The sequence below is a fragment of the Chlorocebus sabaeus genome, chromosome 8 (assembly GCF_047675955.1).
Source record: "Chlorocebus sabaeus isolate Y175 chromosome 8, mChlSab1.0.hap1, whole genome shotgun sequence".
NCBI classification, from domain to species: domain Eukaryota; kingdom Metazoa; phylum Chordata; class Mammalia; order Primates; family Cercopithecidae; genus Chlorocebus; species Chlorocebus sabaeus.
The window spans coordinates 51,368,955-51,391,108 of record NC_132911.1 but is presented as its reverse complement, the minus strand read 5'-3'; the positions used below and the strand labels follow the sequence as shown (position 1 = coordinate 51,391,108).

Here is a 22,154-nt window from a genome sequence, read left to right as displayed (position 1 = left end):
AGAGAATAAAAGCCCGAAAATGCCATACTAAGATAACGAACAGATACAATATATAATACATGAGTTATAATATAAAATAACAGTAAAAAAATAGACTCCTCAATACAATCTCCGACCTTTTTTTTTAGCATTAGAACACACTGGAATATAGACTTCAGTAAAATGTTTCTAAATTAAATCTTTAAAATATAATCATACAAAAAACATGACTGAAGAACTCCAGAATTCCCTTTACAAGCACTAAATTTTATCAGTTTTTATATAAACATAATCATATGAGAGACTTCTAAAATGTATCATGATCAGAATTAAACTCAACTGTATGTAAATTACACACAGAGAATTCTGAGAAGATAGTAGAGTACGAAGCACCACGAATGTGTTGCTCCACCTAGAAGATCATTGCACTGGCAGAATCTCTTCTATTTAAGTATTTTGAAATTCTGGAATCTACCGAAGGCTTGTAACGTCCAGAGGAATGCCTGAACATAATTTTAATCCCTTGCAGGTATTAGCACAGTAGCAGCTATCCATTAGCCACCCTCAACCCTATGGCAGGCAGTTGAGCATGCATTCCTAGCAGCAGCTTGTGTGCAGCTTACAGGAACCAAGGACAGGCAAAAAGGAGGATGTGTGCCCTGATCACTGAATGCTACTTCTGATCACAGAAATGGGACGAAGAGGTGGACACACATTGTTGCTTCATCTCCACTCACTGTTACAAGCCCTCTCCTATCCCCAGCCCCACCCACTAAGTAACTGCTGGGGATTTAAAGGATTTAGTTTTTCTCTTTTTCCCTTTTGGGAGTCAGATGTTAAAGACTAGGGCATTGAAAGCAACTGTCTATAAAGGAAAAACAGAAACTTCCTACACATTCCTGGAGAAAAACTCAGGCTTAGAAAAGAGAAAATCTTAAGTTTACACCTCAGGCTGATCCTTCACATAGAGACAGCCTACAACAATAAAAATAAACAAAAACAATAACATTAAAAAAAACGACAACAAAAAACAGCAGGCCAGGCGTTGTAGCTCATGCCTGTAATCTCAGCACTTTGGGAGGCTGAGGTGGGCAGATCACCTGAGGTCAAGAGTTTGAGTCCAGCCTGGGCAACATGGTGAAACCTCATCTCTACTAAAAAGCACAAAAATTAGCTGGGCATGGTGGCGCACTCCTGTAATCCCAGCTACTCCGGAGGCTGAGGCAGGAGAATCAGTTGAACCCAGGAGGTGGAGGTTGCAGTGAGCCGAGATCACACCACTGCACTCCAGCCTGGGCAACACAGTGAGACTCTGCCTAAAAAACAAAACAAAACAAAACAGCAAATGCTGGGGAAGAGGGAGAATTTAATTTCCACACTTACCACATCATTATATTCAAATGTCCTGTTTTCAACAAAAAATAACAAGATATACAGTAAAGTATTGAGAGGTAACAATGTGCTAGCAGCCCTCACTCTCAGCGCCTCCTCAGCCTCGGTGCCCACTCTGGCGGTGCTTTAGGAGCCCTTCAGCCAGCCACGGCACCATGGGAGCCCCTCTCTGGGCTGGCTGACGCTGGAGCCGCCTCCCTCTGCTTGCGTGGAGGTGTGGAGGGAGAGGTGCGGGCCGGAACCGGGGCGAGCCAGTGCAAGTTCTGGCGCCGGCTCCGCAGGCCCTGCACATGGAGCGCCTGGCTGGTGTTGCTGGCCCAGGGCAGTGAGGGGCTTAGCACCCGGGCCAGCAGCTGCAGAGGGTACACTGGGTCTCCCAGCAGTGCCGGCCCACAGGCACTGTGCTCGAATTCTCACTGAGCCTCAGCCGCCTCCCCATGGGGCAGGACTTGGGACCTGCAGCCCACCATGTCCGAGCTCCCCCACTCTGCGGTGGGCTCCGGCATGGCCTGAGCCTCCCCGACAGGCGCTGCCCCCCTGCTCTGTGGCACCCAGTCCCATCGACAGCCCAAGGGCTGAGGAGTGCAGGGGCAGCTTGGGACTGGCGGGCAGCTCCACCTGCAGCCCTGGTGCAGGATCCACTAGGTGAAGCCAGCTGGGCTCCTAAGCCGGATGGGGACTTGGAGAACTTTTATATCTAACTAGAGGATTGTATGTATACCAATCAGCACTCTGTATCTGGCTAATCTGGCAGGGACTTTGAGAACTTTTGTCTAGCTAGAGGATCATAAATACACCAATCAGCACTCTGTGTCTAGTTCAAGGTTTGTAAATACACCAATCAGTACTCTGTATCTAGCTAACCTAGTGGGGACTTAGAGAACTTTTCTGTCTAGCACTCTGCCTCTAGCTCAAGGATTGTAAACGCACCAATCAGCACTCTGTCAAAATGGTCCAATCAGCTCTCTGTAAAGGGGACCAATCAGCGCTCCATAAAATGGACCAATCAGCAGTATGTGGGTGGGGCCAGATAAGGGAATAAAAGCAGGCTGCCCAGACAGCCAGCGGCAACCCACTGGGGTCTCCTTCTGCACTGTGGAAACTTTGTTCTTTCACTCTTTGCAATAAATCTTGCTGCTGCTCACTCTTTGGGTCCACACTGCCTTTATGAGCTGTAACACTTACTGTGAAGGTCTGCAGCTTCACTCCTGAAGCCGAGACCACGAACCCACCGGGAAGAATGAACAACTCCAGACGCGCTGCCTATAAGACCTATAATGCTCACCAGGAAGGTCTGCAGCTTCACTCTTGACAGCGAGACCACAAACCCACCAGAAGGAAGAAGCTCCAGACACATCTGAATGTCTGAAGGAACAAACTCCAGACACACCAACCTTAAGAACTGTAACACTCACCATGAGGGTCTGTGGCTTCATTCTTGAAGTCAGCAAGACCAAGAACCCACCAATTCCGGACACAGTATGACACATTCAAAAGAAAAAAAATAATAAACACAACTGTCCTTGAAAAAGACTTGATGGCAGATCTTCTAGAGAAAGACTTTATGACAACTGTTTTAAATTTGTTCAAAGTACTAGGCCAGGCGCAGTGGCTCATGCCTGTAATCCCAGCACTTTGGAAGGCCAAGGTGGGTGGATCACCTGAGGTCGGCAGTTTGAGACCAGCCTAGCCAACATGGTAAAACCCCGTCTCTACTAAAAATACAAAAATTAGCCAGGCATGGTGGCACATGCCTGTAATCTCAGCTACTAGGGAGGCTGAGGCACGAGAATCGCTTGAACCCGCGAGGCGGAGGTTGCAGTGAATTGAGATTGCGCCATTGCACTCCAGCCTGGGTGACACAGTGAGACTCTGTCTCAAAAAAAAAAAAAAAGAAAAAGAAAAAAAAGAAAAATGAGAGAAGAGGCTGGGGTGCATGCAGTGGCTCACGCCTGTAATCCCAGCGCTTTGGGAGGCCGAGGTGGGTGGATCACCTGAGGTCAGGAGTTCGAGTCCAGCCAGGCCAACAAGGTGAAACCCCATCTCTACTAAAAATACAAAAATTCACCAGGCGTGGTGGCACATGCCTGTAATCCCAGCTACTCAGGAGGCTGAGGCAGGAGAACTGCTTGAACACAGGAGGCAGAGGTTGCAGTGAGCCAAGATTACGCCACTGCACTCCAGCCTGAATGATAGAGACTCCATTAAAAAAAAAAAAAAGAAAGAAAGAAATGAGACATGAATTTAAACATTTCATGAAAAAAATCAAGTAAACACAAAAGACAGTAATGCAGGAAATGAGGGCCCCCACAAAAAGCAGTAAGTTATATAAACAACAAATAACAAAATGACAGAAATCTTTCTGTACAAATAATCTAAATTCAAATGGATTAAACTCTCCAATCAAAAGACAGAGATTGACAGAGTAGAGAAACAGGATTCAACCATATATTGCCTATACTAGACTTACTTTAGATCCACAGACACAGTTTGAAAATTAAAAGATAGAAAAAGATATTCCATGCAAATAGTAACCAGAACAGAGTAGAGGTGTCTATACTAATATCAGAGAAAACAGACTAAATCAAAAAAGGTTACAAGAGACAAAGGATGGTATATATGAATACATTATTTGATACAGCAAGAAAACAAAAATTATAAACATTTATGCACCAATTAAAAGATTTCAAAAATATATGAAGCAAAAATGGACAGAATTGAAGGGAGAAACAGACCTTTCTAAATAACAGATGATTAAATCAATACCCTGCTCTCAATAGTGGATAGAATAGCCAGATTGAAGATAAGTAAGGAAACAGAGGACCTCAGACACTAACCAACTAGATCTAACAGACACATACACAACACTGTACCCAACAACAGCATACATATTCTTCTCAAGTGAATATAGAACATTTTCCAGGATAGACCATATGTTAGGTCACAAATTAAGTAAAAATGTGGTATAAACATACAATGGAATACTATTCAGTCTTTAATAAGAAGGAAATCCTAGCCGGGCTCAGTGGCTCATGCCTGTAATCCCAGCACTTTGGGAGGCTGAGGTGGGCAGATCACTTGAGGTCAGGAGTTCAAGACCAGCCTGGCCAACATAGTGAAACCCCGTCTCTACTAAAAATACAAAAATTAGCTGGGCGTGGTGCCATGTGCCTATAATCCCAGCTACTAGGAGGTCAAGGCACGACAATCACTTGAACCCAGGAGGCGGAGGTTGCAGTGAGCCAAGATCGCACCACTGCACTCCAGCCTGGGCAACAGAGTGAGACTCCATCTCAAAAAATAAAAATAAAAAATTCTAACAACACGGATTAACCTTAAGGATATTATGCTAAGTGAAATAAACCAGTCACAGAAAGACATATACTATATGATTCTATTCATATGAGGTAATTACAGTAGTCAAAATCATACACAAAGTAGAATGGTGGTTGCCAGAAGCTGGGGGAAAGACAGAAGGAGGAGTTACTGTTTAATGAGTATAGAGTTTCGATTTCACAAGATGAAAAGAGTTCTGGAGCTAGATGGTGGTGATGGTAGTTGACACAACATTATGAAAATATTCAATACCACTGAACTGCACATTTAAAAATGGTCAAAATAGTAAATTTTACGTTGAGTGTATTTTACAATGTAAAACATTGGGAAAAAAGATGAAAACAATGGGCAGTTCTTAGGCATTAACAATTAGTACACATCTAGTCATATCATTTTATTCTAATTCACTATTAAAACGGATTAAAAGCAAAACTGATTTTCAAAGATGTATATAAGTAAAAATAAAGAAAATTATATATATGCACATTAAATTTAGAAATATTTTTAAAGGTTTGTCAGATCACTTTCTGCAAGGTTATAATACACTCCCATGTGATACAAAATTTTGTTTATTCTTGTTTTTTTTTAAACTTTTCCATAATTCCACCTTCTATGAGTTACTGAATCATTTTTCCTACCCTTACTGGTAAGAACACAAAAATAGCTGTTTCATAAAAATGAATCCATTATTTCAAATTTGAAAGCCACATTTACTTTTCCTTTAAAACTATATGAACTACTTTCAGATCTTTTATCTGTGCCAACCAGCTTCTGTTGCTTACCTTCTCACAAAAGTTCCTGAGTCTCACATTACTTTACATTCATTATGTCTATTAGCCTGTATTTGCATAGAAGTCACTACATAAAGTATATGAGAATTACATAACAAAGTTCACCTAAACCCAATTTCCTTCACACTTCCTGAAAAATTAGGTTATGAGAATTCACTGCTATGTCTCTGCTGCCCTCTGTAGGTATGGTGTCTTAGTCCATTTTGCTTTGCTATAACAGAATACCATAGGGTAGGTAACTTACAGAGAAAAGAAATTTATTTCTCTCAGTTATGGAGGCTGAAAATTCCAATATTAAGGTGCTGGCTCCTGGTAAGGACCTTTGTCCTACACCTTCCCATGGCAGAAAGCAGAAAGACAAGTGAGGGTGAGAGCGAGGGACAGAAAATTTTTATAACAACACGTCCTTGTGGTAACAAACCCACTACTGTGATAATGATATTAATCTATTCATGAGGGCAAGGCCCTCATGGCCTAATCCTAATACAGGAACCATTAAGAGGTTCTTTTAACACATACCATTCTTTTAATATATACCATTCTTACATTGGTATAAAGATATGCCTGAGACTGGGTAATTTATAAAAGACGAGGTTTAACTGTCTCAGTTCTGCAGGCTGTACAGGAAGCATGGTGGCATATGCTTCTGGGGACGCCTCAGGGAGCTTTCACTCATGGTGGAAGGCAAAGTGGGTGCAGGCACTTCACATGGTGAAAGCAGTGAGAGGAGGGAGCAGACACTTCACACGGTGAAAGCAAGAGAGCAAAGCGGGCAGTGCTACACATTTTTATGTATTTATGTATTTATTTTTTTAATAGAGACAGGGTCTTGCTATGTTGGCCAGGTCGGTCTCAAACTCCTGGGCTCAACTGATCCTCCCATCTTGGCCTCCCAAAGTGCTGGGATTATAGGCAGGAATCACGGTGCCAGGCTGCTACACACTTTTAAATTATCAGCTCTCACAAGAACTCACTCACTATTGTGAGGACAGTACCAAGGGGGATGGTGCTAAACCATTCATGAGAAATGCACTTCCATGATCCAGTCACCTTCCACCAGGCCCCATTTCCAACAATGGAAATTACAATTCAACATGAGATTTGGTTCGGGACACAGACCCAAACTGTATTAGTCCCATATTTTAATATTGTCACCATGATAATTAAATTTCAACAAGAGTTTTGGAGAGGACATTCAAACCACAGCAAATGGTTCTTGAAGACACCAATAAAATAAATTATAAAACCCCAGCCAATAATATCAAAGTACTATCAAGTTAATATGGAAAGTCATATCAGTAATCAAATACATCTGTTAAATGTCCTAAAAGAAAATACTGCAGGCCAGGCGCGGTGGCTCACACCTGTAATCTCAGCACTTTGGGAGGCCAAACTCTTGTACACTGTTGGTGGGAATGTAAATTAACACAGCTATTATGGAGAATAGCATGAAGGTCTCTCAAAAAACGAAAAAATAGAACTACTATATAATCTAGCAATCCCACTTCTGGGCCAAAGGATTGAAATCAGTATGCTAAAAAAAAATCTGCATTCCCATGTTAATTGCAGTGCTATTCACAATAGCTAAGATTTGGAAACAATCTAGGTGTCTAGATGAATGCATTAAAAAAATGTTGTATATCTACACAATGTAATACTATCCAGTCTTAATAAAGAAGGAAATTCTATCATTTGCGACATGAATGAACCTGGAGGACATTACGTTAACTCAGATAAGCCAGGCACACAAAGACAAATACAGCATGATCTTACTTACATGGGGAATCTAAAAAAGTAGAACTTACAGAATCGGGGTAGAATGTTGGTTACCAGAGGCTGGGAGAGAAAAGTGGATGGAGAAAGGGAAGATGTCGATTAAAGGATACAAAATTTCATTTAGACAGAAGGAATATGCTTTAGTAATCTAATACACAGAATGATGACTATAATAACAGTGCGTTGCATTTTACAATTTTTAAAAATGTATAGGCATGCAAAAAAGCAGAATACAACCCATAAGGAGGCGAAATAGACACAGAAATGACACAGATAGATTTACCAAAATAGCCATTAAAAAGTTATTATAAATATACTCTATGTTCAAAATATAGAATGTATGACATGTTAAGGAAAGGCATGGACAATATAAAAAGACTCATATCAAACTTCTAGAAATGAAAACTACAATGTCAGAGATGACCAACACACTTATAGTATTACCTGCAGAATATACTGAAGAATTTTTAAAAAGTTATTAAAAAAAAGAATTAAAAAAAAACTTGAAGATGTAGCAATAGAAACCACCCAAAATGAAATGAAGGGGACAAAACAATGAGCAAAAATGAGACATGACACATTAGGCAGCCTAATTAATATACATGTAATTGGAGTCACAGGAGGAAATGAAAAGGGGAGTCAGAAAAAAAATTTATTGAGAAGTAAAAGCCAAAAACTTACCAAATGTGATGAAAACTACAAACTCACATACATGCAGAAAAGAGTTAACACAGTTGGCCTGAAGTAGCTATCCTTAGAAAACCCTGCTTGCAAAGCTGGTCCTTGCCTAGCTTCTGAAAAGAGATTTCAGGAGAATCTTCATCATTCCATAAATGATAAATAATGGTGGGTCACTGTGCCTAAACTGTGCAAACAATATGGTTTATACTGAATACCCATTTTCTTTCTGAAGTCTGGAATTTGGGTAGATTCTAGGGAGAGGGTGCCTATGTTACCAGTCCCTAATAAAAACCCTGAGTCTCTAATGAGTTCCCTAGTACATAACACTTCACACATGTCATCTAAACATTTTGCTGAAAGAATTAAGCATATACTGTGTGACTCCACTGGGAGAGGACTCGTGGAAGACTGCTGATTTAAATTTGCATTCTTTTGGCCAGGCATGGTGGCAGACACGTGCAATTCCAGCACTTTGGGAGACCAAGGTGGATGGATCCCTTGAACACAAGGGTTCGAGACCAGCCTGGGGAAGATGGCAAACCACATTATACCAAAAATACAAAAATCAGCCAGACGTGGCGGCACATGCCTGTAGGACCAGCTACTCTGGAGGCTGAGGTGAGAGGATCACTTGAGCCCAGGAGATCAAGGCTGCAGTGAGCTATGAGCACACCACTGCACTCTAGCCTGGGTGACACAGCAAGACCCTTTTCTACACCCTTTTTTTCACCCTATTTTTGTATCCTTTCAGCGTAATAAATGATGGCCATGAGTATGACTATATGCTAAGTCCTGTGTATCCTCCTAGTCAACTGCTGAACCTGGAGGTGGTCTTGGGGAACCCCCAAAACACCACAGATTCAAAAGGCTTGACAAACACCAACTGAAAAATCATACCAAGGCATATCACAATCAAACTGCTTAAAACCAGTAATGAAGAGAAAAATCTTAAAAGGTCAAGAATGAGAATAGCTTCAAGGTTACTGACAGCAACTTGAGCTAAGATAATGAAGCAATGCCTTCAAAACTTTGAAGGAAAATTATTTCCAACCTAAAAATTCTATACAAATTTTCAATCACACATCAAAATATGACAAAAGCATCTTCTGACATACCAAATAATTCCTCAGGAAGTTACGGTAAGATGTGTTCAACCAAAACAGGGTGAAAACCAAGAAAGAGGAAAACATGAAATCCTGGATAAAGGAGCACAATACAGGACAGAGGTCAATAAATTCCCAGAATGATAGCAAAGTCCAGGTGACAATGTTCACGAAAGGAGAGAGGACGCTGAGTTCAAACTGGAGCAGCTAGGAGGTTGTGGGAAAGAGTTCTCCAAAAATATGAAACTCACAGAATGCCTGCTGTCTGAAAATCTTAACAAGAGAGCTAGGCAATGATGAAAAAGTATTTTTTTCCATCAATAAGTAAAACTAGATGAACAAAAACCAAAATAATTATTAAGTCTAGGGAAAGCAAATAGTTGCAAAGGATAATATTTCCCTTGGCTATCAATATTATTTATTCACAATTGTGTAAAATGCTGAATATAATCTAACCAAACTTTGATATATTTGCACTGGGAGAACAGTAGGATAAAAAAAGTTCAGCGTGCAGTGAGGGTGGGAAGTGAGCGAGAAGAGAGATCAATATTTATCCATGTTGAGAAGTACAGCACAAGCATGTTATTTAGAGATAAGTGAGTAAAGAAGAAAAGAATCCCCTAAGAGTCAAAAGTGGTTGTTCTTGAGGAAGGACAGAAACACACACACACACACACACACACACACACACACACAAAACAACTATGATTAGCAGATGTTATACAGAGACTAAAAGTTTTGAAATAATTCATTCTTACCTTGGGAAGCTCCAATAGCTTCTCATCACTTGTCAAAGACTGATTACTTGCACAAGAAGCACAGTCTGAGATTTCCACAGCACCCTCGTCATCTTCAAATTCATTACAGTCACTAGCCTCTGCCCTGTCACTGTCGATCTCCCAGTCAATAAACTGTAAGTCACCTAAAAAATACAATTTTTAACTTGCTTAATTATCTCCTTAATCTTTCACTTTTAAATCTCCTTTATTCTTAGTAGTTATCCATGTCACTTAGTAATTTTAAAAAACTTATCTAGGGCCAGGCACAATGGCTCATGCCTATAATCCTAGAGCTCTGGGAGGCCAGGGTGGGCAGAATGCCAAAACTCAGGAGTTCAAGACCAGCCTGGTCAACAAGATGAAATGCTGTCTCTATTAAAAATACAAAAAATTAGCTGGACATGGCAGCGCACATCTATAGTCCCAGCTACTCAGGTGGCTGAGGCACCAGAATCGCTTGAACCCGGGAAGTGGAGATTGCAGTGAGCCGAGATCGTGCCACTCAACTCCAGCCAGGGCAACAGAACGAGACTCTGTCTCAAAAAAAAAAAAAAAAAAAAAAAAATTTTTAGACAGTGAAAAGTATATTTCTACTCTCATCTCAAATCACTGTTTCTCCCAAATCTTACTCCAACTCCAATTTTAAGTTAACTACTTTTATTTTCTGTATCCTTGTAGAGTTTCTCCAGCATGTTTAAGCAAATAAACTATGTATTATTTTTTCCTCCTTTCTTACACGGCTGGACTTTTTCACTAAACATAATTAAGAGGATATAGTAGGATTGCTTGAGCCCAGGAGTTTGAAGTTACAGTGAACTATGATCCACTGCACTCCAGCCTCAGTGACAGAGCAAGACCTCATCTCTTAAAAAAAACAGCCACTATAATGACTTTAACAGACTGAAGGTCCAGCCACCACTGAGAGAAGCAGATGCATAATGGCAACTGCTTCCCACATAAACATCAAATTCAGTCATGGAAGCCAGGCAGGAGAACACATTAGAGATTTTCCAGGCTGCTGAACCTTCCCAACAGGAAGCCAGGGACAGACAAGGGAAAAACACAAATGCCCTCAGAGCTGCCACCAGTATCACACATCTTTGCAGTACTCATTCATTCATTTACTCCTTCATTCATTAGACAAAGCAAGTGCCTAAAAAGAGCTCATCACACCATTCAAGATACTCACAATACGAAATAAATACAAGAGAGAAAACAGCACCATTCCTAGCCTGAAGTAGCCCACAGATTAATACATATTGCAATGTGATGCATGCTATGAAATAACTGGCGCTTTCATCACAAAACTTTTGTGGTCACAAAACTTTTAAAAAACAGGAAGACTGCTACTATTACACTTAAATTTGCATTTTACAGATGAGGAAATTGGATCTCCAATAATTTAAGAGATTTTCCAAAAGTTATAAAAACTTTTAGACAATTGGTAAAAACCAAATGGAAGGGACGCTGGGCACGATGGCTCACATGTGTAATCCCAGCACTTTGGGAGGCACAAACCATACTATTTACCCATAAAAAGCATAAACTTTGTATTCTGAAATGTATGAAGACAAACCAAGAGTTATGTAACAATAAATTTCATTTACTATGGTCGAATTGCTATCAGCTTATATATAATCCTAAAATACCATTTCACCTGGTAACTACTAAAATGTCAATGGAATTAATAGTTACCAAAATGACATACAAAGTGGTCAAAAGAATTTAACTACCCTCCTGAGAAGCTGTCTCTGTACAAACCTAACCCTAGGTAACTAACATGAACTGTCAAGAGTTAAAAGTCACAAGCTTATTTTGAAAACATTAAGACATTTAAATATTCTACAGATTATTTGTATATTTTAAAAATTCTAAAAGGACATGATTTCTATAATTCTACATCTGTGGTTATCAACTAGGGGTAATTTTTGTCCTTCAGGGGACCCTTGACAACATCTGGAGACATCTTTGGTTATCATCACTGTGGTTGGGATCCTACTGTGACCCAGCAGGTAAAGGCAAGGGACACGGCAGAATAACCTATAGGCAGAAGAAGGTGCTACTCCCCATAACAAAGAATCATCTGGCCCAAAATGTCAAGAGTGTCAAGGATAAGAAACTCTGCTTTCAATTGTCTAAAACATGACACAATATAAAACACCATCTGAATAGAAATTTGTCAGTATGTTACACCTCTACCACACACTGGTTGTCACAGTATTTACCCAACAGGTTGGGAAGAAGGCAGTGTGGGCGTGGCACTGTGTAGAAGGTGAAATAACTGGCTATGGAGCAAAGAGACCTAAAATGGAATCCCAATCCATTCCATCAGTCCAAGCTTAAGTTGTTAACTATAAAAATAATATCTATAATACCTATCTCCTAGAGTTGTTTTGAGAAATATTAAACAAGAAAATGTTTCTGAAGTGTTTAGCATAGAGGGTGGGACTCAGTAAAATCCTAACTATTAGAAAGGAATTTAATTTTCATTCTCTGGGACAAATGCCTGAAGGTGCAGTTGCTGGGCTATATGGTAATTGCATGCTTAGTCTTTAAGAAACTGCCAGACTCTTTTCCAGAGTGGTTGTACCATTTTACTGTACACCTGCAATGTACTGGTGATCCAGTTTCTCCACAACCTCACCAGCATTTGGTATTGTCACTATTTTTTATTGTAGCCATTCTGATAGATGGAATGTTAATGATAAATACTAGAAAGGAATGTAAGTTTCTTCCAATATTAAATCCAATATTTAACAGAAACTGGATTTCTAACAAAATTATCAATTTACCTTCACTAGTCCCATCTTCTGGACACACAATGTTCCTGTTACAAAATCTGTCTATTCTAGAGCAATGTCCATTATCTCTCTGTAATTGAGAAAGTGTCTTATCTTCATCCGAAAAATCACTTCCACTGGAACTCCATGTTATATCTGTAAGCCCACTGGTGCTTTTAAATGTGGTAGTTTCTGTTTAAGAAAAAGAAAGCACATAAATATCATCTCCTTATATGGTCATTTATCAGAATACAATTTTATGCGTGTAATTTTGCCAAAGTCACGAATACACAAAACTCTGTGATAAGAAAAGCAATGTCTACGTCAAATCTTTCTACCTAAAGTTCTATGCACAATCTCACTAACATTCTCTGAGTTCGAAGCCAAGTTCCAAGAAGAAAAAGTAGAACTGGTTAAGTTATACAAAAAAAGGAAAGTGACTAGAGCACAAAAGAAAACCAGAAAAATAAGACCTGAAATAACATTTTATAAAAGTATAACTTCCTGGGGTATTTGATGAAAACAAAAAATTTTTTAAAATGCAAAACACAAAGTCAAAACTTATGAGTAACAGGAATGCTTCTGTGTGCTTCCTTTGCCGTGCTAAGAGCTCTGGGAGCAGGGTGCTTAAAACACTTAAGACCAAACATTGTATTTAATTACACTTTTTATTTTGAGATAATATTAGATTTATATACAGTTATAAGAAACAACAGAGAAAAACTCTTGTATCCATCACCCAGTCCCTCCAATGGTAACATCTTGCAAAACTGTAGTACAACACAACCAGGATACTGACACTCATCCAGTCAAGATACAGATCAATTCTATCACCACAGGATGCCTTGCATTACCTTTTTATAGCTATACCATCTCCTGGCCCCATACCAATCCCTGAACTCTGTCAACCACTACTCAGTTTTGCATTTCTGTAATTCTGTCATTATAAAAATGTTATATAATCGAGACCAGCCTGGCCAACATGGTGAAACCCCATCTCTACTAAAAACACAAAAAATTAGCTGGGCATGGTTGCAGGTACCTATAATCTCAGCTACTTGGGGAGGCTGAGGCAGGAGAATTGCTTGAACCCAGGAGGCAGAGGTTGCAGTGAGCCAAGATTGAGCCACTGCACTCCAGCCTGGGCAACAAGAGCGAAACTCCATCTCTTTCCCTTTCTCTCTCCTCTCTCTCTCTCTCTCTCTCTCTCACACACACACACACACACACACACACACACACACCCCCACCCACCTACACACACACACACACACACACAGGTTATATAAATAAAATCACTAAGTAACCTTTTAGGATTGACTTTTTTCACTCAGAATAATTTCTTAGATATTCATCTAAGTTATCAACATTTATTTTCTTTTTATTACTGAATAGTACACCATGATACTATGCACCATAGTTTGTTTAATCATTCACCTACTGAAGGACATCTGCGTTGTTTCTAGTTTGGGGCTATTATGAACAAAGCTGCTTATAAACATCTGTGTACAAGATGCTATGTAAATTTAATTTTCATTCTCTGGGACAAATGCCTAAGTATGCAGCTGCTGGGTTATATGGTAATTGCATGTTTAGTCTTTAAGAAATCACCAGACTGCTCTCCAGAGTGGCTGTACCATTTTACTGTACACCTGCAATGTACTGGTGATCCAGTCTCTCCACAACCTCACCAGCATTTGGTATTGCCACTATTTTTTATTATAGCCATTCTAATAGGTGGAAAATGTAGCCAGAATGGGGCTATTTCATCTTGGTAGAATCAAAAGTCAACAGAAAACTTTTCTGATATTGGTCAGAAAAGGAATATATACCTAATAAAAATCAATTATTCTGTTTATATTCATAATTATAAATATAATGCTAAAACATATATATGCACATATATACATACATATCTTATCTTACGTGGTATATCTGATATATTTCAAAGCGCATTTCAATACACTATGAAATGAAGAGATTAGATATTTATAAAATTCATGTTTTACAAAAAATAAACCTAGGCTTCATCAGATACATATTTACAGTACCCCTCTGATACAGTAAACCATGAGGAAACAAAAAAACCTCCAGCCTAGGCAACACAGTGAGACCCAATCTCTACAAAAAATTAAAAAATTAGCTGAGCATAGTGGTGCATGCCTGTAGTCCCAGCTACTTGGAAGTCTGAAGCAGGAGGACGAGTTTAAGAGCAAATGTTTGAGGCTGCAGTGAGCTATGACTGCACCACGGCACTCCATCCTGAGTGACAGAATAAGATCCCATCTCTAAAAAAGAAAAGAAAAGAAAAGAAAAAAGAAAAGAAAAGAAAAAAAAGAAAAGAGAAAACTCCTTCCCACAAGGAACATGTGTGGTCTGGAAGGAAACACTAATCATGAAAAAAACTAACACTATACCAGACGTATGTCATGGAATAGTGGTGGCACAAAAAAACTGAATGTTCCACTTTGCGCTGATCAGAAAAAGAGGATTCACTAACACGATGATGTCTGAAAAAACAGTATTTACAAAGGCAAAATGCATGGAATAGTCAACATTTACTGAACACTTACTACTTTGTCCCACGAACATCTAGAATTACTGAAGTGGCCTATTGTTCATGTTATAAAAGGAAAAATAAACTATTCAGAACATCCTAAGAATCTATATCTATCTAAAAAGCTAATAAACTGGGTACTTGCAAGAGACATTATCGATCTCTATCATTATTGTGCATTTGAAAAATAAGTCAAGAAGCAAGTTATCGGCCGGGAGCAGTGGCTCACGCTTGTAATCCCAGACTTTGGGAAGCCGAGGCGGGTGGATCACCAGGTCAGAAGCTCAACACCAGGCTGGCCAAGATGGTGAAACCCCATCTCTACTAAAAATACAAAAAATTAGCCAGGTGTGGTTGTGGGGGCCTGTAATCCCAGCTACTCCAGAGACTGAGGCAGACAACTGCTTGAACCCAGGAGGTGGAGGTCGCAGTGAACAGAGATCGCGCCACTGCACTCTAGCCTGGGTGACAGAGTGAGACATCATCTCAAAAAAAAAAAAAAAAGAAAAGAAAAGGAAGTTATCGCTATTTGCAAATTATAAAATGAATTCATAGAAAAGTCAAGAAACCAACTGAAAAATTACTACCATTAATAAGAAAGTCCAATAAAGGTGGGAAGGTACAAACTACAATACGAAATCAAATTTAAAGCAGTAGAAAAAACAATAAAATACCTACAAGAAACTTAAGTGTCGCGGGAAGTCAGAGACCCCAAATGGAGGGACCAGCTGGAACCATGGCAGGGGAACATAAATTGTGAAGATATCATTTTAATATGGACATATATCAGTTCCCAAAATTAATACTTTTACAATTTCTGTACTTCAATCTCTGAACATAAATTGTGAAGATTTCATTCTAATATAGACATTTATCACTTCCCAAATAATACTTTTATAATTTCTTATGCCTGTCTTTAATCTCTCAATCCTGTTATCTTCGTGAGAATGTACCTCACCTCAGGACCACTATTGTGTTAAACTGTACAAATTGATTGTAAAACACATGTGCTTGAACAGTATGAAATCAGTGCACTTTGAAAAAAAAAAGAACAGCAATTTTCAGGGAACAAGGGAAGACAACCATAAGGTCTGATGGCCTGTGGGGTTGGGCAGAATAGAGCCATATTTTTCTTCTTGCAGAGAGCCTATAAACGGACATGCAAGTAGGGAAAATACCACTAAATTCTTTTCCCAGCAAGGAATATTAATAATTAAAACCCTGGGGAAGGAATGCATTCCTGGGAGGAGGTCTATAAATGGCCTCTCTGAGAGTCTCTCTCCTATGTGGTTGAGATAAGGACTGGTCTCCTACAGTACCCTCAGGCATAATAGGGTGGGGGAAAAAACCCACCCTGGTGAATTTGAGGTCAGACGGGTTTCTCTGCTCTCAAACCCTGTTTTCTGTTGTTTAAGATGTTTATCAAGACAATATCTGCACAGCTGAATATAGACCCTTCTCAGGAGTTTTTGATTTCTCCCTTTGCCTTGTGATCTTTGCTTTGCCCTTTGCCTTGTGATCTTTATTGTCCTCAGAAGCATGTGATCTTTGTTCTTCTTTTTGCCCTTTGAAGCATCTTTGTGACCTACTCCCTGTTCGTATACCCACTCCCCTTTTGAAGTCCTTAATAAAAACCTGCTAGTTTTGCTGTTCAGGTGGGCATCATGGTCCTACCGATATGTGATGTCACCCCTGGAGGCCCAGTAGTAAAATTCCTCTCTTTGTACTCTTTATTTCTCAGCTGGCCAACACTTAGCTAAAATAGAAAGAACCTACGTTGAAATACTGGGGGTGGGTTCCCCTGATACTTGAGACATGTAAAACCAAAGTACACGTTTTTAGACTTCAAAAGAACATAAAAGAACAAACAGAAAGACATATACTAAGATTTTGGATGATCTGATCAGAAAAAACTGACCTCACTGCCTGAGGCTGAGCATCTTTTCATACATTTGAAAATCATTTATATTTCCCTTTTCGAAAGCAGTCCCTCCATAACCATTATTTTTGCAATAGTTATCTTTTTTCCCCTAGATTAAGTTCTGATGGTTCTTTATGAGAAAGATCAGCCTTGGTCTGTGACATGAGTCACAATATTTTCCCTGGTTTTTCTGAATTTTAAATTTTGTTTATGTACGTGTAATTTTTTGTAAGGGATGTGGTCTTGCTATGTTGCCCAGGATGGACTGCAACAGCTGTACACAGGCATGATCACAGCACACTGCAGCCTCAAACTCCTGGGCTCAAGTGATCTTCCTGCCCTATACAATACCAGACTTATATACGTAATTTTGGCCATGCTATTTTTCCCTTTATGTTTAGGTGAATTTACCAGCTTTATTCGTACAGTTCCTATGTTATGAATCATTCATTGAAAAGCACTTCCCAAACGTAATGCCTTTTTTCGGCCAGCAGCCGTGGTGCCTGAGAGGCACATCCAGGCAGTTTAGCTTTTGAGTCCATGTTCTTAACCATTATGCGTGGCTCCCAAGTCAGAGAGACCTGCAGTTGTTTTCACGATTAGTTTAGTGTATCTAAGAAAATATGTAACTGTCTGATGCTTATGTACCATCTAATTTAAAAGACAGGATAATCATTAGTTATGTCATTCAAAACCTCAGAGACCAGGACTCTAGATTTATAAATCCATGAATTATAGGCACCTGACTACACAACTAGATAGTTAAAACCACTACCATCTCAAAAAAACAAAAAAAAAACCAAAAAAAAACCAAAAAAAAAACCACTACCAGGAACTGATTAGCAACTCATTTTACTTGCTGAAAAGAGGGTGTCCTTGATATCAAGGCTCATTCCAATGGAACCGTAGGATAAATATTAGCCAGACTGAACATTTCTGGGTGCCCACTGTGGGCTAGGCACTGTCCTAGCACCCAGTGTTATGAGCTGAACTGTGTCCCCGCCCCGCCCCCCCAAAATTCATATGTTGAAGTCCTAACCTTCTGTACCTCAGAATGTGACTTTATTTGGAGACAGAGTCTTCATAGAGGTAATCAAATTCAAGTAAGGTAATTAGGGTGGGCCCTAATCCAAGATGACTGAAATCCTTATAAGGGGAAATCTGGACACAAAGACAGACATGCACAGAGAAAACAATGTGAAGAGACCTGGGGAAGAGACAGAGGAAGAACGCAGGATCTACAAGCCAAGGAGAGAGGTCTAGAACAGATTCTTCCCCCACAGCCCTCAGAATGAACCAACCCTGCCAACAGCTTCATTTTGGAGACTGGCCTACAGAACTGTGAGACAGTCAGTTTCTGCTGATTAAGCCACCCAGTTTGTGGTACTTCCAAAGGCCGTAATACAGCCTTTGGAAACTAGTTCAGCAGTGATACAAAGGTGAGCAACAGATGGGGTCTGCCCTTAAGAAGTCAGTGGTCTAGTGGGGAAACAGGCAGGTCAAGAAATAATAATTATTAGTAATTTTTTATTAGCCGGATAATTTTAGTTTTTTCCTTTTCTCATTAGTGTCAATTGCTATAATATTCAAAGATCAAGTTAATTTTGGTTTCTAAACTTTTATAATATGTCGGGGGAAAAGTATTTTTCTTTAAACAGATATGGCTTGAATCTTTTCTGGAGATTTTAAACATGTATAAGTAAATTCAACTTTGAAAAAGAAACATTAAATAAGTTGTTACCTTGTATTTCATAACAAAAATACATTTTTGGATGATTTTCCCATGCCACTACTTATTTGACCCATACTCTGGTGTACTTTCTACTCTATAGAATGATCAATATATTCTGAAAGGTTAGAAGAGCTTGTATGAATGTACAGTTACTTTATTTATAACATACACAGCTTGCTAAGGCAAAAAATCATAATTGTAGTGGAGACTGATAGAAAAAGAGACTCAAGGAATTTTGTAGAACTGGTTCATTTTTAACAGGTTCATTTAAACTAATACTGAAGTATTAGTTTAAGACATCCTATTAACAAAAATTCCAGGATAAAAATTCTATACTACATTTTGGGTGAGGAGGCAGTATTTTTATGACAGCTGGGAAGCAGAGTCGGGGAACATGCTTTTGTAATGTGTGCCTAAGGTCAAAGGCTTGTCTCTGCCAACAGCTTCTGCAATTCCATCAAAAGACTATAGTATTTAAAAGATGTGTACAGTTTATTTCATAACACAACATTTTATAAATTTTAAAGAAACATTTTTGGTAAATTTTATTTTTCATTTGTATAGAAAAGAATGCATGTCACTGAAATAATAACATGGTTTAGAATGTCACAGAAAGTTATGCCACTGACATATGAGCAACTGCTGTCATCAATCAAGCACCTACTGAAGCACCTCTAGGCATTTAATCTACTATTTTTAGCTCACTTAATATTCATAATAACCCAATGATTATACCCATTCTCCAGATACAAAACTGAGACTGCCAATGTTTAGCTTAGTTTTCAAAGATTATAGAGCTAGGATGCAAGATCCCGGAAGTCACAAGCCCTCACTCTTCCTACACACCCACAGTGGGGCTGACTGCCTATGGCGGCAGAACCAGTGGCCTACCTAATATCCACCCACCCCCTCTTCATTACTAATAACCCCAGTTTTCTTTAGCAGCAACATACCTATCTAAAAATCCTTAATTTCACTAAAGTATCTTTAGTGGAGGTGACCCTTTGTAACAGGTTCTAGTCAAAGGTAGAGGTATTGGGAAGGGCATTCCTTCCCAAAAGAAAGGCAAAGCTGACTTGGCAAAAATCCTCAGCACCTACACTCTTCCAAGAATTCAGCCTGGAGAATTCAGCCACCACCTACCGACCATGAGAACCAATTCCACACTCAGGCTACAGAATTCAGAAAGAATTTAGCCCTCTGGATGTCCTGCTGCAGGAGACAAATTCAACCTCATTTATCCAAATACTCTAGTGTTTGAACAGTTTTCTACTACTTATTTAGAGTTCCCTAATTCATCAAGAAATAATTTCAGAGCCTGAAGCAGTATAGTTCTTTTGGCATAGGTCACATTTCCTTCCCAAATCTGATTTAAAAAAAAAAACAAAAAAAAAAAACACACACACACAAAACCCTGGAGCTATGAGCATGAGCTAACCTACTGGGCTCTGTGATAAAAATGAACTCAGGGGCCAAGCACGGTGGCTCACGCCTGTAATCCCAGCAATTTGGGAGGCCAAGGCAGGCAGATCATGAGGTCAGGAGATCAAGACCACCCTGGCTAACATGGTGAAACTCCATCTCTACTAAAAACACACAACAAAATTAGTTGGGCACGGTGGCGGGCACCTGTAGTCCCAACTACTCGGGAGGCTGGGGCAGGAGAATGGCGTGAACCTGGGAGGTGGAGCTTGCAGTGAGCCAAGGTCACACCACTGCACTCCAGCCTGGGCGACAGAGCGAGACTCTGTCTCAAAAAAAAAAAAAAAAAAGAACTCAGCAAGGACACACAAAAAAATGTTAGTTAGGCGGGCAGGAGAAATGGGGTAGATGGTGACAGCGATGATAGAGTTCTCAAAAATACCTTTTTACCTTGTCTTGATGTTTTTTAACTATGAATATAGTCTCCCCAAACCATGTAACTTTTTTAAAAAAACAAATTTTTAAAATAATCACAGAAGGATTTATTAGTCTTATATCTTCTCTGTCAAGAAATCAACAAAATAGTTACCTTGCTTGAGTCTAGGGGATAATTCAAGGTGTTTTTCTGTAATCGTCTTCTCTTCAGGTGTTAATGACTGCAGGCAAAATAATAATCATGGAATTTATGTGACAAATGCAAAAAAAAACTTTTATAAAATATTCAAAATCTTAAACTATACTCTCCTTAACATATTCTTCTCTGATTTCCTTTACCAATTCACCAATTTCAGTATTCCCAAAGCATGTACTCCTTATATATTTATAAATTTGTTGTATTTTTCCAGAATCTAAAGAGATCTGACTGACCACAACGTTTCATATTAACATTCAATGTAGTATCTGCTCACACATATGACTCTGACTGCCTATGAGGTACTCATTACTACTCATACCCAAATATCTTGAGTTTGTAATAGCATTCCTCCGTAAGTACATAAACACACAAATATTATCCAGAACATCTCATTGCCAAAAGATTCTGAATATACAGGCATAACTTGTTTTATTGTGCTTCACAGATAAAGCATTTTTTACAAATTGAAAATTTCTGGCAATCCTGTGTCAACCAATTCTGTGTGCCATTTTTCCAACAGCATCTGCTCACCTATAAACTTGTGTCTCTGTGTCATATTTTGATAATTATCCCAAGATTTCAAACTTTATCATTATTACTAAATCTGCTATGATGGTCTGTGATCAGTGATCTCTGGTATTACTACTGTAACTGATTTGGGGTGCCACAGTCAAAACCAATATAAGAGAGTAAAATTAATAAATGCTGTGTGTGTTCTGACTGCTCCACCAACCAGCTGCTCCTCCATCTCTTGCCTTCTCCTTAGGCCTCCTATTCTCTGCAACACAGCAATATTAACATTAAGTCAATTAACAACCTTACAGTGGCCTCAAAGTGCTCAAACAAAGGAAGAACTGAATGTTTCACACCTTAAATCAAAAGTTGGAAATGGCCAGGCGCAGTGGCTCACACCCGTAATCCCAGCACTTTGGAAGGCCAAAGTGAGTAAATCACCTAAGGTGAGGAATTCGAGACCAGTCTGACCAACATGATGAAACCCTGTGGCTACTAAAAATACAAAAATTAGCTGGGCGTGGTGGCAGGCGCCTGTAATCCCAGCTACTCGGGAGGCTGAGGCAGGAGAATTACTTGAACCTGGGAGGCGGAGGTTGCAGTGAGCCAAGATTGCACCACCCCAAGTGACAGAGAGAGACTCCATCTCAAAAAAAAAAAAAAAAGAAAAAGAAAAGAAAAGCTGGAAATGATAAAGCTTAGGTAGGAAGGCATGGCAAAAACTAAGATAAGCTAAAATTTAGACCTCTTGCACCAAA

At 39.4% G+C, this 22,154-nt stretch overlaps 1 protein-coding gene across 10 annotated transcripts in view; it reads right to left on the bottom strand.

Annotated features, from left to right (window-relative positions):
- SPIDR (scaffold protein involved in DNA repair) overlaps positions 1 to 22,154 on the bottom strand; it is a 502,324-nt gene that overhangs the window by 449,443 nt on the left and 30,727 nt on the right. For 3 of the 10 annotated variants that reach the window (XM_008000554.3, XM_008000557.3, XM_008000555.3), the window contains 3 exons: positions 20,839 to 20,905; positions 12,630 to 12,809; positions 9,817 to 9,980 (listed from right to left, as the gene is read on the bottom strand). The exons of 1 other annotated variant lie outside the window; for it this stretch is intronic. In XM_008000554.3, the coding sequence (XP_007998745.3) occupies positions 9,817 to 9,980; positions 12,630 to 12,809; positions 20,839 to 20,905 (411 nt within the window). Of the gene's footprint in view, positions 1 to 9,816; positions 9,981 to 12,629; positions 12,810 to 20,838; positions 20,906 to 22,154 lie in introns of those variants that run through there. 6 more of the 10 variants (XM_008000556.3, XM_008000558.3, XM_073018065.1 and 3 more) reach the window with 5 other exon arrangements.